Source organism: Excalfactoria chinensis, chromosome Z, assembly GCF_039878825.1.
Source record: "Excalfactoria chinensis isolate bCotChi1 chromosome Z, bCotChi1.hap2, whole genome shotgun sequence".
Classification (NCBI taxonomy): domain Eukaryota; kingdom Metazoa; phylum Chordata; class Aves; order Galliformes; family Phasianidae; genus Excalfactoria; species Excalfactoria chinensis.
The window spans coordinates 10,179,789-10,194,400 of NC_092857.1; the positions used below are offsets into that span (position 1 = coordinate 10,179,789).

General features: G+C 38.9%; 1 protein-coding gene across 7 annotated transcripts in view; it reads left to right on the forward strand.

The window, feature by feature from the left end:
- RAI14 (retinoic acid induced 14) overlaps nt 1–14,612 on the forward strand; it is a 92,649-nt gene that overhangs the window by 9,169 nt on the left and 68,868 nt on the right. For all 7 annotated transcript variants that reach the window (XM_072359891.1, XM_072359895.1, XM_072359896.1 and 4 more), the window contains one exon: nt 1,078–1,177. In XM_072359891.1, the coding sequence (XP_072215992.1) occupies nt 1,142–1,177 (36 nt within the window). In that variant the 5' untranslated portion in view covers nt 1,078–1,141. The remainder of the gene's footprint in view (nt 1–1,077; nt 1,178–14,612) is intronic.

Below are 14,612 nucleotides of genomic sequence, written 5' to 3' on the forward strand. Positions count from 1 at the left end.
TTAGTGGGAAATATTGTGATAGGTGGACAGTTGGACTGGATGCTCTTGGAGGTCTTCTCCAACCTCGGTGATTCTGTGATTCCTTAGGAAACTTTGCTCTAGGTACAGATTCCTTGTTTTCCTGTAAAATCTTGCAGCTTGTATGTAATAATGTTGGTTGTATGTGTTTGTACAACTGCTGCTTTTCTTCATTTGCAAGGGATAGAGGAGAAACTTGTCTTGTTTATGACAGCGCATTCTCAAATTGAAAGCAGTTTTGCAAATTCAGAATTGCACAGGATTTCAGACTTGTAGGTGTTGGGAGAGGCCTCAGGATGTCATTTACTCCTGCTCCTGCTAAAGCAGGCTCTATAGAGTTCATTGCACAGAAGGGCGTCTATGTAGGTTTTGAATACCTCCATAAAATGAGACTCTTCTGCCTCTTTGGGTGTCTGTTCTTGTGCTCTGTCACCCTCATGGTGAAGAAGTTTTTCCTGCATACACATAGGGTTCTTTACAGGGAGGAGCATAAAAGAATTCTTCCAGTCATTAACCCACTTCTTGCTTAGATGGTTCCATCTGTTATATTGTGTTGAGCTGTACTAGTATATGCCATATATGGTTTACATGTTAGTTTTGAATTAGTGGTTAAATGTGTACATGTAGTACTAGTTATTATAGAAGTATTATTGTAGGGTAGTGAAACTTTAGTTGAATGACTCAACGTCCATCTTTCTGCTTTTACCATTTTATAAATGGCTGCCTTGATGTTAATATTAAAATAGACTGTGTGCAGAGAGATGCAACATGTATGAACATGTCAGTGATCTGCTTATAGCAAATGGTAGCTAGTAATGTAAGGTAATGTACATTTGAGTTTTTGCTAATGGCTTCTCCTGTTTTTCTGTGGTCAGATTTAGGCTTGCTTTTAAGTTTGGAAATACAGAACATGTCTCTTACCATGTTGTTAATCTTTGTTAGAGCTTGAGGGCTAAACCCTTGAATGGTGATATATGTGTGTAAATTCAATTCGTATTTGTCTGCCTGTGAGCTGAATGATATCAAGTTGGAATCTTTTTTTTTTTTTTTTCCCCTTAGATATTGAAGAAGGATTAAAAAAAAAAAAACTTCTCAAAGGTTTTGAAGATTGAATGTAACCAGGATGAAGAGCTTAAAAGCAAAGTTCAGGAAGAGTGACGTAAGTATTTCTACTGAGTTTGATTGCTGGTTTCCATGCTGGAAACAAGTTCTTCACTCCCACCTTGATAAGGTGGCAGGTTAATGAATTACAGAGAGGAGCAACTTTTTCCATGCACAAAGGCATTAACTGAGTATAGTACTAGTAGGCTTTTTGAAATGTAGTTCTATGTTAAGTAAAGTATTTCAGTACCTTGCTTCCTTCTTAGAATAACCAAATCAAGCATATACACGGGGCCTGCAGAATTTCTGTTAGATTGTGCTCATGCATAGATTGAAACTTCATCCCAGGTGCAGGATTAGGCCTGGTAAGGACTTTACTGCCCAATTGTATTTCAGTCTAAGAGTCTAAGTATAAAGCCATTTTTATCAGTGTGATGTTTGAGCACATAACAAAAGGTCTCCTTATCCTGTGGCAGGGCTTTTCTTTTTTTTTTTTCTTTTTTTTTTTTCTTTTTTTTTTTTCTTTTTTTTTTTTTTCTTTCTTTTTGTCAGCAAAGAGTACAAGAACCAGCTGTGCAATTAGGGCAAGATGCAGTTTATCAATCCCAGAATGACAGGAGGTGTGGATGGAAAGCTTGATCAGTGAAGACAGCAGACATAAGTGTGGCAGTCTGTCTTAAAGGAGAATCCTCAGAACTGTTTATAAAGAGACAGTAGTGGGCACTTCACATGTTGTGTATTGCTAATGATAGTGTTAATAGTGACCCAAACTTGAAGTTGAAGAGTGATCCTCTGGATCCAGTTCTGTCCTTGTCTTCCTGCTGCTACTCATTTCAGCTTCTTGCTGTTTACTCATGTTGATGCTCATGTGATAGCTCAGTGTGTAGTCAGTGAAATAAATGAATTTCAAGATCTTACAGAGAATTTGTAACAAATATTCATGAAAAAATGTGATGTTCCATCTTTCAGAACAGCAGATAAGTTGTAGAAGGAAATGATGTATTGTTTTATTGCCAGATTCTCACAGAATTCTAGAGTGGTTGTGTTTGGTGAAGATTCACTAGGTTTAAGAGTGGAGCTTCTTTAGTGAGATTGGTATTTAGGAAAATCGCCACACACTGCAGGCAGGAGCAGTCCAAACTGCTCTTTGGTGTGAAGATGATCTTGTAGTGCACTGTTGAAGTTGTCTCTCTATTCTAGTCATCTCGGTTTGTAACACTTTAGTAGATACAAAGAAGAAGCAGCTGCTGGTACAGTGTGATTTGTAGATATGATGATTACTGCTTACAAAGTCATTGAGCTACAAGTTAGTATTTGCTGCTGGCAGCTGTTGTACTGGAATTCTAATAGCAGCCCCGTTGGTCGATCTACTCATTCAGATATGCAAGTGCTCTTCCTAAAAGGACCAACTTTGTAGCCAAGCTCAATATGTCAACCAACCTTTGGGAGCAGAGGAAAACATTTAACTTTCAGACATGTTTTACTTCTGCTGGTGACCAAGCCAGCTCAGGTGATGATTCAGCATCTCGTGCTGCTTTGCAGCAAGCGAACGTGTCATGAGTCTTTGGTGTCTTGTCTAGCTGAGTATGCCTCTCAGTCTACAACTGCTTATTTGGAGGTCAGAAGTTGTTGCTACTGTGATGAGTAGCAGCAGTCACTGTTTCAGTTCAACTAGCAGCAGTTAAAACTTCTTTAAGTGTCTGCTTAAGTAACAAGAGCAGTCCCTTTGCTAATGTATGGACATACTTGGTATTATGGAAATTAGGTGTGCCTGTGTGCTTGGATGACTTCATTCACACTTTTATGCTAGTTGGCTGCAATGCTGCTCTAGAGCAAAGTCTAAGTGACATGCGTATGATGCAACTAGATCTTTCTGTAGCTGGTCCACCCACTGCTATTCAAATGTTTCTCTTGTTTCTTACTTACCTGGCCTTGTCTGCTTAATCCCCACCTTTCCCCCCAAACCAGGGAAGTCTGAAAGTAATTGCTGTTTAGGTACTATGCTGTCTACTGTCTTGAGACAAAGTTGCGAAGTTGACCACAAAGGATTTTCCAGATAACTAATGGTTAGATATGTGGCTCTAAGAGCACAGCAGCATAAACTCGAAAGAATCTGATTTTCTCTGTGTTGAAGCCAAACCTTAAGGGCATAATTCAAAACAGCCAACTAGAGCTGTTGTGTGTTTTGTGCATAATAACCAAGGAAAATTATCCTCCTTTTTAGTTTCCATATGCTTTTCATAGTTATAATTCAGGAGGAAGATGAGTTAGTTCTAGTGGAAATTATTCTTATTTGTATTTCAATTTATAAAGTTTGGTAACTGCTTTCAGGATAAGGATAAGAGGAAAGCCAGCAGGGATGGAGGGGCTCTTTCTCATACTGGAGAAAGTCTTTAATGCTTTATTAGCTAGAACTGGAAATGGCTTGGTGGAAGAAATGGTACCTTTCCTTTTAGTCTCGCTTGTTTGCATTAAATAAATAGGAAGAAGGGGAGGAGTAGGAATAAGTCTTCAAGGTATGTGTGGGAGACAGGAGTTAGTCAAACAATTCTCCAGTTGATAACATAAAACTGTATTCTAAAATGAACATTGGGTAGGCAACTTCACTGATGCATTAAAATTCTCTAGGCTGTTTTAAAGTAAGTGAATTGAAAGTGAGCACAACTGCTGGTATTTATGCATGTATTAGCTGTCTCCCTGCTGCAGAGCTTTGCTATGGTGCTATTTCTATGCCATTCTTGAAGCTTCGAGAGAGCCAGCCCTGCTCCCTCTTCTATTCTCTCTGTCATTTTTGCTTTAAGGATACCTGACTCTCAATGAGAGATTCAGTAAGTCAGCTCAGGATCATAAAGTTATGGAAAATTACTTTGTGGGGTTGGTTTTAGCTGATCTATCTGTTTGACTCCCTGTTGTGTTTCACTGTAGGCCAGCTCTAAGCGGAATGGTGAAACTGGGGAGGCACAGCAGTACTTCCCTTTCTGCAGCTGTTTTCATGGCTTAGCTGTGTTGTCAGATCACATCTTCAGATTTCTGGCATAAAAAGCTCTGGGTTGGACATGCCAGAAGTGGAGTTCCAGGAACATAGAAATCTATAATGCTGAAATTCTGAATTTAATCAAAATTGGTGTAGTTTGCACCTGAAAGAGGGGAGCAAGACTTATCTTCTGACTTTGAGTTTCGTGTTTTTGCTACTCAGCTTCCCTGTACCTTACCTGATTCACTACTGTGTGTGTAGGCAGCTCTGTTAACGAGGGAGTCTTTTTTTCCCTTGACACATTTAACTGCAGTGAAATCCTTCCTAGGAGTGACTGTTGCCATGTGAACACATGTATTTGAGGTGGAGGCGTGAGGGTTAGTGCTCTGTCATAAATGAGTTTTTCAAAGTATGATGTATGGTTACAGGAGAATGTACATAGTCTAGAAATCTGAACAGGATGCCTAAGTGGAGTAAATACGGAGACTAGAAAGTAAGTAGTGAATACTTGAAATATCTGTAGACAAAATGATTGAAATTGCATTTTCATCTTGATGAAGAATTAGGGTATTTTTCTGTCCAAGGACCCATATTTTCTCCACTCATTCTTCCCTTATTTTATTAGTTTGATTATCAAACTAAAATCTACTGCCGATAGTATCTAAAAGCAGACTAAATTGTTGCAAGACACCTATTATATGTAACACTTAGAAAAAGTGGTGTGATGTGAGCAGGAGCTATCACTTGAGAACTTACATTTATTTACAGACTGTCAGTAGGAATTTTATCTGTAGGAGTAGGCTGTCTGCAGGAATATTACACAGTAGAGAATACTTGTCTCTAAGGATTAAGACTGAAGTTCTTCAGCATTTCTGCTCAGAGAAGTAAAATGTGAAATAATCCAACTAAAACTAGTGCTAGCTACCCATCTTATTGGGCCTTGTAATTTTAGCTAACATTTGTGATTTTAACAACTTCAGTAATAATTAGTTTGCGGCCTGGCTTCAAAAACAAATAGAATCAGCAACAGGCAGACGAGGGTCAAGTATACTTTCAAATGCACAAACATATCCAACTTGTCTAAATATGTTTTGTCTGTTTCTTAAATATGACAAGATGCTCATTTACATTTTTAGGCACCTAAATACATATAAGTATCTAGCTCTTTGACATTAAGGTGTTGTAGGAAACTAAGTGATTTATGTGATTTATTTTTAACTGTGTTTGTAATTCATAATTTCTCTAGAAGAAAAAAAATGGGTGAAATTTGATCAGAGCTGAATTGTTTTCACTCTTGACTTTTATCAGTGGGAAAATAACTGAAAAGTTTTAGGACCATATTCTGTGAATACTGAAGACCACCAGAACACCTTTTCCAGGAATTTGACAACAGATTGATTTTTCTACATATTGCTAGACTGTTGTCTGGGCAAGAGGAAAATTAGAATTGGGATGTATTTCTGAATGCTTTTAATAGTGAAGAATTAAATTATTAGGATTTCTTGAAATTAAGAAAGTTGACTGTGTGATGGAGCAGGAAAATTAGCTATTGTCAGAAGCAGAAGCAAGACAGGCTGGGATTTCCCGGTGCTAGTTGCCAGCTCAAACTTCTGGTATTTCTGGAAATGCCTATTTGTTGTGCTGTCAGATGTGGGAGGAAAAGTTTTCTGTTCTTATGGAAATTTCTTCTTTTTGGCCTCTAGTGTAGTGATTGTTCCATAAATCTTGAAATAATGAGGCAGTTAGGTACGGTACATTGCTGTGTAACATATTTCAGTCTTAACCTAGAGGCTATGCTAATTAAGGCTTGGCACTTTTTTAATGCCTGATGTTTTAATTATTATGTTCTTATTTAACAATTTTTGTAGTATAAAATGCTTTCAGAGGGTCTGGAACTGAAAGTTTACTGTGATACATTCCACTGAAATCGCTGTGTTCCTGTATGCTCCGGAGTGAGTGTGTGGGAGAACAAAATTTGGGTGGGGGAACTTTAAATGAGATTCTGCTCTATTATTTTTAAACGGTCCTTACATTCTTTTATCCACTGAACACTACAACTTTCCTAAAAAGGAAGATGGAATTGTTTAAAACTGTAGTATCCACCCTGTGAACATGTGCTACCTCCAGTTGAGGTAATTGTGACTAAAAAAACAAAATTATACAGAATTCACTCTGACTAGAAAGTGGAATAGCAGTGCTTTCTGAATGCTCTCCCCAGCTATTTAGAATATAAACTTCTGAAACTTGCTTTTGCAAGTGTGGAATCTTGCATCGGGGCAAGAACAATGCCAGTACCAGTATAGCTTGGGGACTGAACTGTTGGAGAGCAGCATAGAGGAATGGGACTTGGGGGTCCTGGTGGGACAGCAGGATGACCATGAGCCAGCACTGTGCCCTTGTCACCAAGAAGGCCAGGAGGATCATGGGGTGTATTATAAGGGGTGTGGTTAGTAGGTCAGAAGGGGTTCTCCTCCCTCTCTACACTGCCATGATGAGACTGTGTCTGGGGTCTTGAGGGTTCTGGGATTCTCAGTTCAAGAAGGACAAGGAATTGTTTGAGAGCATCCAGATCAGAGCCACAAAGATGATTAAGGGAATGGAACATCTCCCTTATGAGAAAGGGCTGAGGGAAACGGGTCTCTTTAGCTTGGAGAAGACGACATGGAGAGGTGACCTCATTAATGTTTATTCATATGTAAAGACTGAGTCAGGAATATGGAGCCAGGCAGTGACATCCAATGATAGGACAAGGGGCAGTGGGTGCAAACTGGAACACAGGAAGTTGCACATAAATAAGAGAAGAAACTTCTTCACAATAATGGTAACAGGACACTGGAGCAAGCTGCCCAGAGAGGTTGTGCGGTCTTGTTCTTTGGAGACACTCAAACCTCACCTGGACACACTCCTGTGTGACCTGGTCTAGGTGTTCCTGCTCTGGCAGGGAGATTGGACTCGATGATCTTTTGAGGTCCCTTCCAATCCCTGATGTTCTGTATTCTGTGATTTTTCTAGGTGTCCTGGGAGTCTTCTGTACAGTATGTAGGTTGAACCTTAATTTCAGGATTGTATAGGAAATTCTCAACCATCTCCTCCTGAAAAGATAAGCTTTTTCCTTCTCTCTCTCCTGTAGTGACTCCTGTTTCTGCGTTCTTCTGTCTGGAGTTAATGGCTCGACCCTCCACCACATTTTCAGCTTGGGAACTGTTTGGCTTCATGCCTCTTGTTCTGGACAGCATACAGCTCTGCTCTATTGAGCCTGCTCTCCCAAAGAAAGCTTAAGTGCTTGTGCAGGAAAGAAGTCAAATGTACTTGAGTCCTTCTGTATGCAGAGTAAAACATGCTGCCTGTTGAAGTACACTCAATGTGAGCTTCTTACCATTGCATAGTGTCTTTTGGTTGGGACAGAAGGAAAAGGGAGTAGGTCAAGTGAAAGCTGTATATATTGTGTTAGAAATTATGATAGAACATGATTTGGAGTTGGCTAGCTTTGAATAAACAGTTATTTCCTAGAACAGGATGACAGTCTGGAGTGTAGTAGAGAACGTTTTAGTTGGGTTCCCAGATGAGCTTTTTCAGTCTACAGCAAAATGTCTCATCAGCTACAAATTCATGATTGCTTCAGTGCTGGTCCTTTGTTAAGTATGCACTGTTCGCTCATAGATTGGGCTAATTATGTACAGTTACAATCCTGGTCACCTAGCCTCATAATGTTGTATGGCAAATACTACTGGTAAATCCACTGTTGGAAGTCAGAAGAAGCTCTGGAGCTAAAGGAGTGTCAGATCAAACCTGCAGGGCTGGCCTCTCCCATCTGCTTCTCATTTCTCTGTCCTGTTAATTGTGCATCATGCTCATCTGCGCTCTGCTTTTCACAAGTATATTATGTACCGTAATCGCTCTCTGAAGTAAATGATATGCATTTTCTTCACTGCTTTCCTTTTTCCTCTGCCTATACTTGTGCCCCTGTATTGTGGAAAAGATATCTCCCACTGTTATTTGCCCTGGAGTCATATTTGTAGTAGCACTTGGTGACATGGTGCTAGTAATTCTTCTGTAAATATAGGGTAGGGCAAAGTGTCTCCCAGGTGTCTGTTGGGGTCTCTCAGTTTTATCTCATGCTTCTTGCTGCTTGCTTTCTCTCTTATTTAGAACTGGAGCAAGGGCTAGAGGCTTTGTGAACAGAGATGTTGATTAGCCTCAAATGCTGATCTGCTATGCTTGTCTGAGCAGTGCATGGACGGCACTGGCATCCGGATAGGGAGCTAGGTAATATGGTTTAGTGGTTTTCTGTAGGTATGGTAAAGGGATGACGGTTGGACTAGATGATCTTGTAGGTCCTTTCCAATCTGTGATTCTATGATTCTATGACAGCAAAACACTTTGCAGCTGTGTTCTGCTTATTCCAGGGTGGCTGGAATGGCCATCTTCATGTGATTCTCTCATTAAGAAGGGCATGTGTCAAACCTTTGTGGAGATGAAGAAAAAAGTTCCCATTAAAAAAGAAAAAAAATAAAAGGTTTCAATGGAGTTACACCCTGTAGCAATATACAGCATGGTGTTAGTATGTGAAACTAGCCAGTTTAATTGACATTTCATTACAAACTCAAGTTCCCAAACTAAGCAGCATGAAGTGAGGGTAGTTAGGAAGTGGAAAGGCAAATTGTCTTTTATTTTTTAATTTATTGCAGCAAGAAAGGAATTTTTGCTGTGTAGAAACATGTCTTTTGTGTCTCTTTAAACAGAGCACAAAAGTTCAAAGCCTTCAGCTTGGAGGAGTTGCAAAAAAGCAATTGTTCTTTTTTCTTTTTTCTTTCTTTTTTTTTTTTCCATTTATTTGTTTATCTTACGCAAGATTTAAATATTAAGTAAAATATAAATAGGATTAGCTGTCTATGTGTTCTTACTGAGGTACGCTGTACGTATGCTCTTCTTTTTTGGCACTATTTGTACCTAGTGTGATTTTAACAACAAAAAAATCTGTCCAGCTGTCAGTTAAAATGCATGTAAAAGGATTTAGTGAGTGGTCTGGTCTTCATGCCTTCAGTGTTGTCTCATGTCTTACTAAGAATAAAAACATTTGTTGTGAGTAGGCACTGTATGATTAACTAAAGGCTAAACCCTCTATACATCCTACTCTACTGAAGACATTTGAGCCTTTTCATCCCGTGCTAATATTTTGAGAGCGTACAACGAATGTTATAGTGTTCAACAAACTGAAGTAGGCGTGCTTTTAATCTTGGTTAGCGCAGCTTTCAAGCCCTGTTCTTCAAAATGTTGTTCTCCTTGCTTGTTTTCAAATAACCAGCTGAGTCTAGCATTAAGGGCATGTTAAGCCCATTTGTATTTCTTTACTTGACAAGGTTTTACATCTCATGTTTCAAGCCATGCATGTCTTAAAGATGCATGAAGCTTAAGTGTAGAGTAGAGGGGAGCGAAGGCATTAGTGGACATTCTTCCCAGGAAATACCATGTAGTTACTGGTTGGGCCTCCTTTTGTTTCAGGCTGTGAGGAAGAGTTGTCTGTGATCTGAAGGCAGATTTATTATGTGAGGTGAAGTTGATGTTTGTGCTTCACTTCATTAGCTGTAGTGATTTAAAATCTTCAGAGCTATGTAGAGAGAGACACAAAGCTGGATGAGCATAAGGCTTGTGGAAAGTTGTGTAGTAGGTAGTGAGAAAATGCTCTGATATGACACTACTTGTCTTACTCTTATGACAGTGTGTGTATACTATAACGCAGTGGTGAAAGTGAGTTATGAATGGCTACTTAAGTTTTGCTGCCGGAGGATCTTCCTTAATGAGCTTTTGAAGTACTAGAGACTCTTGAGTATTTTACATAATTATGAATTGATGCAGAGCTAATAATTTACAGTCATTCATAGTTGGGTATAATTTGGTTGTATAAATATTCAAAACCTTACCTGGCAAGATTACAAGCAACTTGCTTTGGTTGCCCCTCCTTTGAGCAGTGAGGACCACCGAACTTGGCCCTTTTGTGATTCCATATGAAGGTTTGTGTCTAGGAACAACGTATTGGAAGCTTGCAATGGTACAGATTCTCACAAAAGATATAAGGTAATCTTAAAAGAGCGAGAGACCAAAGCTGTTCTCAGATGCCTAAACAAAAAACAACTTGAGGATTAGCCCAAGGGTGTCCAACTCATGGGCTGCAGGCTACATGCAGCCCAGCTCTGCTTGCAATGCAATGTAGCCCATCTGTTGCCCTGTGCCACCACAGTGGCAACTCTGCCCTGGGTATGTCCCTATTGCTCATCAAACCATCCGTTTGTGATCAGCGCTGTCTGGGCTGGAACAAGGGGATGAAAAGGGTGCAACTCAGCGCTGACTGCTCTGTCCCTTATGGCAGTTGCATGCACTCAGTTGCATGCACTCAGTTGCATCATGTCCCACATGTATTACACATGACACACCCATGAGGTGCTCGTTGAGAAACACAGCAGTGATTGCTGAAGTTAGTATTCAGAGTTGCCTATGGCATCTCAGTAGAAAAGAAAAATCTTGGATTAAGGAAGAGAATTCAAGGAAAAATAGACAGGTGAGTACTTTCTTGCTAAGACAAATAATATGGCGCTGTGCTTAATTTGTAAAGAAACTGGGTCAGTTTTCAAAGATAACATTTTGAAAAGACATTATCTAGAGAAACATGCTGCTAAATTTGATGTCTATCGAGGAGTACTTTGTAAAGAAAAAATAGCAAAGCTGAAAAACATGTCTACCATCTCAACAAGATCCTAGGAAAAAAAAATTTAAAACTCAAACATGCTCATAAAAGCTATTTATGTGATAGCAAATCTGACTGCAAAAAAATCAAAACTCTTTACTTTGGTGAGTTTATTAAGCAGTGTTTGGAAAGTGTAGCATATATAATTTGACATGATTAAAAACGAAGCAAAACCAGATTTTTCTGAAACCAGTTTGTCTCAACAAAATGTCACCAGATGAACTGGAGAAATGGAAAAATCTATCAAAAGAAATACAAAGAGTAAAGCTGCCAATTTCAAATGTTATGCTTTGGTCATTGGTGAAGTTACTGATGCCACAGATATGGCTCAACTTGCTGTTTGCATTAGAGTACTGATGATGAATATAACGTCACTGAAGAAATGACTGCTTTGGTGCTACTGAAAGATGGAACTAAATCTTGTAATGTGTGAAGCAGTAAAAAATACATTAAAGCTATTTTCATTAACCTTTGTCAAGATTTCTGGTGTACTACTGATAGTGTCCCAACAATTCTTGGTAAGAAAGAAGAACCTAAAAATTAATAGAAGACAATGCAATTGCTGCTGGCGACTCACCTCTGATGAAATATCACTTCATCATACATCAAGAAAGTTTCTGTGTGAAAATAGATAATGTCATGCAAATCATCATCAAAGCTGTGAAATCCACAGTCCAAGGAATAGAAGCATAGAATCTCCAAGGTTGGAAAAGACCTACAAGATCATGCAGTCCAACTGTCTGCCAGTTCCAGGACTTCCTTAAATGCACAGATGGTGATCATGGGGACATCACTTTTCTGAAGGAATGTTGCTAAATCAAGGTAAAATTATAAAAAAAGATTTTTTTTATTTGTGGAAGACTTTTATGGAAACAAAAGGAAAATTTGTGCCAAAATGTGAAGATGACAAATGGCTCACAGATTTAGCACTTTTGTTGGGTTGTTCAGATGTGTTAAAAATGTGCCTTCAAGGTGTAAGCCAACCTGTGTGTGCTGTGTTTCAAATCCTACCAGCATTCAAAATGAAACTTAAATTATGGCAAGCTCAAGTTGCAGCAAATTCATGCATTTTAATATTTTGGCTAAATGCAGTTCTGTGAACAGTGAAAAATATGCAGCCTTGCTTTCCATTCTGATAAAGGAATTTGAGAATAGGCTTCAAGAATTCAAGAATTCATCGATTTTTAGATATACATTTGACTCGATTCTCAGTTCACATAAACTCATTACATGCACATTTTCATATGGAATGTATAATGTTGCAGTCAGAGTTTCAGCTCAAAGGAAAAGTTGATCATGTTTCTTTACCAGACTTTTGTAAGACCTGTCCTAGGATAAAAAAAGTATCCCTGGCTTCATGATCATACCTTATTCATGTCATTGCTTTTTGACGGTGTGTACGTTTGTGAACGACTATTTTCAAGTGTGAATCACGGGAAGAGTAATATTTCATCCAAAATCTCAGACGAATACCACAAGAGCTCACTGACAACTGTGACCACGTCCACTGAACGAGATACTGGTTTGTTAGTGTCACAGAAATGAGGTCAAATACCCCATTATTTCATGTTTTTGTTGCTGTTTAAGTTTTATTAAAACATATAAAAAAAATAAGGATTTTTTTAAACTTGTATACAGGTTATATATAACTCATTTACTTATTTTACGTGCAGCCCAAGACAGTTTCTCTTCTCTCAAGCCAAAAGGTTGGACATCAGTGGGCTAGCCTCAGGCAAAGCTATGGTGTCTTTGTCCACATGTTAGCAGTAAAACTGCCTGGACTTGTAGAATTGTTCCAACACAGGTATCTAAGGAGCTATCTTATTTTTACTTCTTGATCTAGACCATCTAGAAGTGGCTTATAGACCTAAGCTTTTAAAAGTACACTTGAAGATGTCTGTGATTGAATACCTTTAACTACAACTGCAGGATGCCTTTTATCTCTTTGACTAACAGTTTTTATTCACATACTCTTCCCTTACTATGTATTACTTCAGTGTTTACTTTCAAGTGTTTTGAGGTATCAACCTCTTTCTGCATTGCTCTTGTGCAGTATCTAACACTGATGCTATTTGATGATATTTGGATTTGGGAAGGTGACCTAACTTGCAAAACAATCTGAAATTCAAGCTTAACTCACTGCTGTACAGCTACCTGGGGAGTAGATAGCTGCTTGTGCTTATCTTAGATTCAGTATACAGTTAACTGTCCAGAACACCTGTGTGTTACCAGTGATGACAGAGACCAAGGTCTTTCTGTAACTTTGCAAACAGTGTGGTTACCAGTGCTTATGTATGTGTCTCGTGTACCCATTTTACTCTGCTTGCAGGTGTGTGCTTTTCTTTCATCTTTGCTTCTTGTACTGTGCGTGGTGGAAACCTCTTAGGAATCCTTTGGGAACTTGTCTGCTTATGCAGAGACTGAAATAAGGCCCTTTGAAGTCAGATGGCAGATTCCAGTCTACTTGACTGAGCTTTGAATGAAGAATTAGAATATTGACTTTGTGGAAGCAAATGGTGGGGCTTCAGTAAGGTCTGGAATTCTCTTGACTCTAGCATAGGAATATGCTTACCTGTTGAGAATACCCAGTGTGACAAGTTATCCTTTAGTCATTTCTTTGTGAGGGCTGTTTCTCTGTTGTTATTTTGCTTCAGGGGGTGATCGTTTGTGATCCAACATGAATCTGTTCAATAGGAACAACAGCAACCTCTCACCGACCTTGTGCTCGTGATGTGAATCACAGATCTATAAATTATAAATCTGTTAGAAGTCTAAATGAAGTGCACCATTTCAGACGTAGTTGAGATGGGGAATTGTATATAAGCAACTGTGTGAGCTTATCGAGTGTTAGTGCACTGCTTGAAAGAAGTTGTATTGCACTCCCCAGTAGCAAACAGATTGCTTTGTTCTTAAGGGAGAAAAAACTGTAACATACAATCAGCCTTATTAGCCACTAAGGTATATGGTAGATCAGTGATGAGAAACCAGTGTAGTGTCTGATTCATGTCCTCATTTGCTTTATCTTTGCTGCTTCTTGTCAGCGTGCATTTAAACAGGGGAAAATGTTGTGTAGCAGTGCAGTCAGATTTAAAACTATAAATCTGAATGCAACCCATTTAATGAGGGAAGAGGAGATTCAGTTGAAGACAGTGATTTGTGAGTACGTTTATAAAGCTGTTTAATGTGGAAGTTGTGCTTTCAATGCATTTGAAATATAGGTTGACTAAATTATTTCTGTGTATTTATCAGGTGAGGAAGCTGGATTTTTTTTTATTATTATTATTATTATTTTTTAAATAATTCTTCTGGCTATGGGCATTTGAATAGTGTCCTGTGCTTATGCCTTCTGTTCTTGCTTGAGAAGGCTGCAAATTTCAGCTGTCTTAGGGCATGTGTTAAGTGCATTTACTGGCACAGTAACAGCTTACTCAAGGTTGTGATTTTTGTGAATTTCTTTGTGCCCAATCATTTATATTCCCATCCCACTTGGTACACCAAGTGGTACTAAGCCTGTTACTCTTTGTTTTTGCTGGACTTCTCACAGTTGTCACCTGTGTCAGTGTGTGACGACAATTACAAGAAGCAGTTACGCACCCTTGCAGTTATGTTGGATTGATGTGGCGAACAGGACTAAGTATGCCAAGTGCTAAACAGCAACAAAGCTTCCCTGGGCTTGATGTTGTGCAGCAGTGAATACTACTACTTAATGCATATGTTGTTTGCTGGTAAACTTGAAGTTGCTCAGACTGTTTTGGTTTTGTTATTCTTAATGTAGGT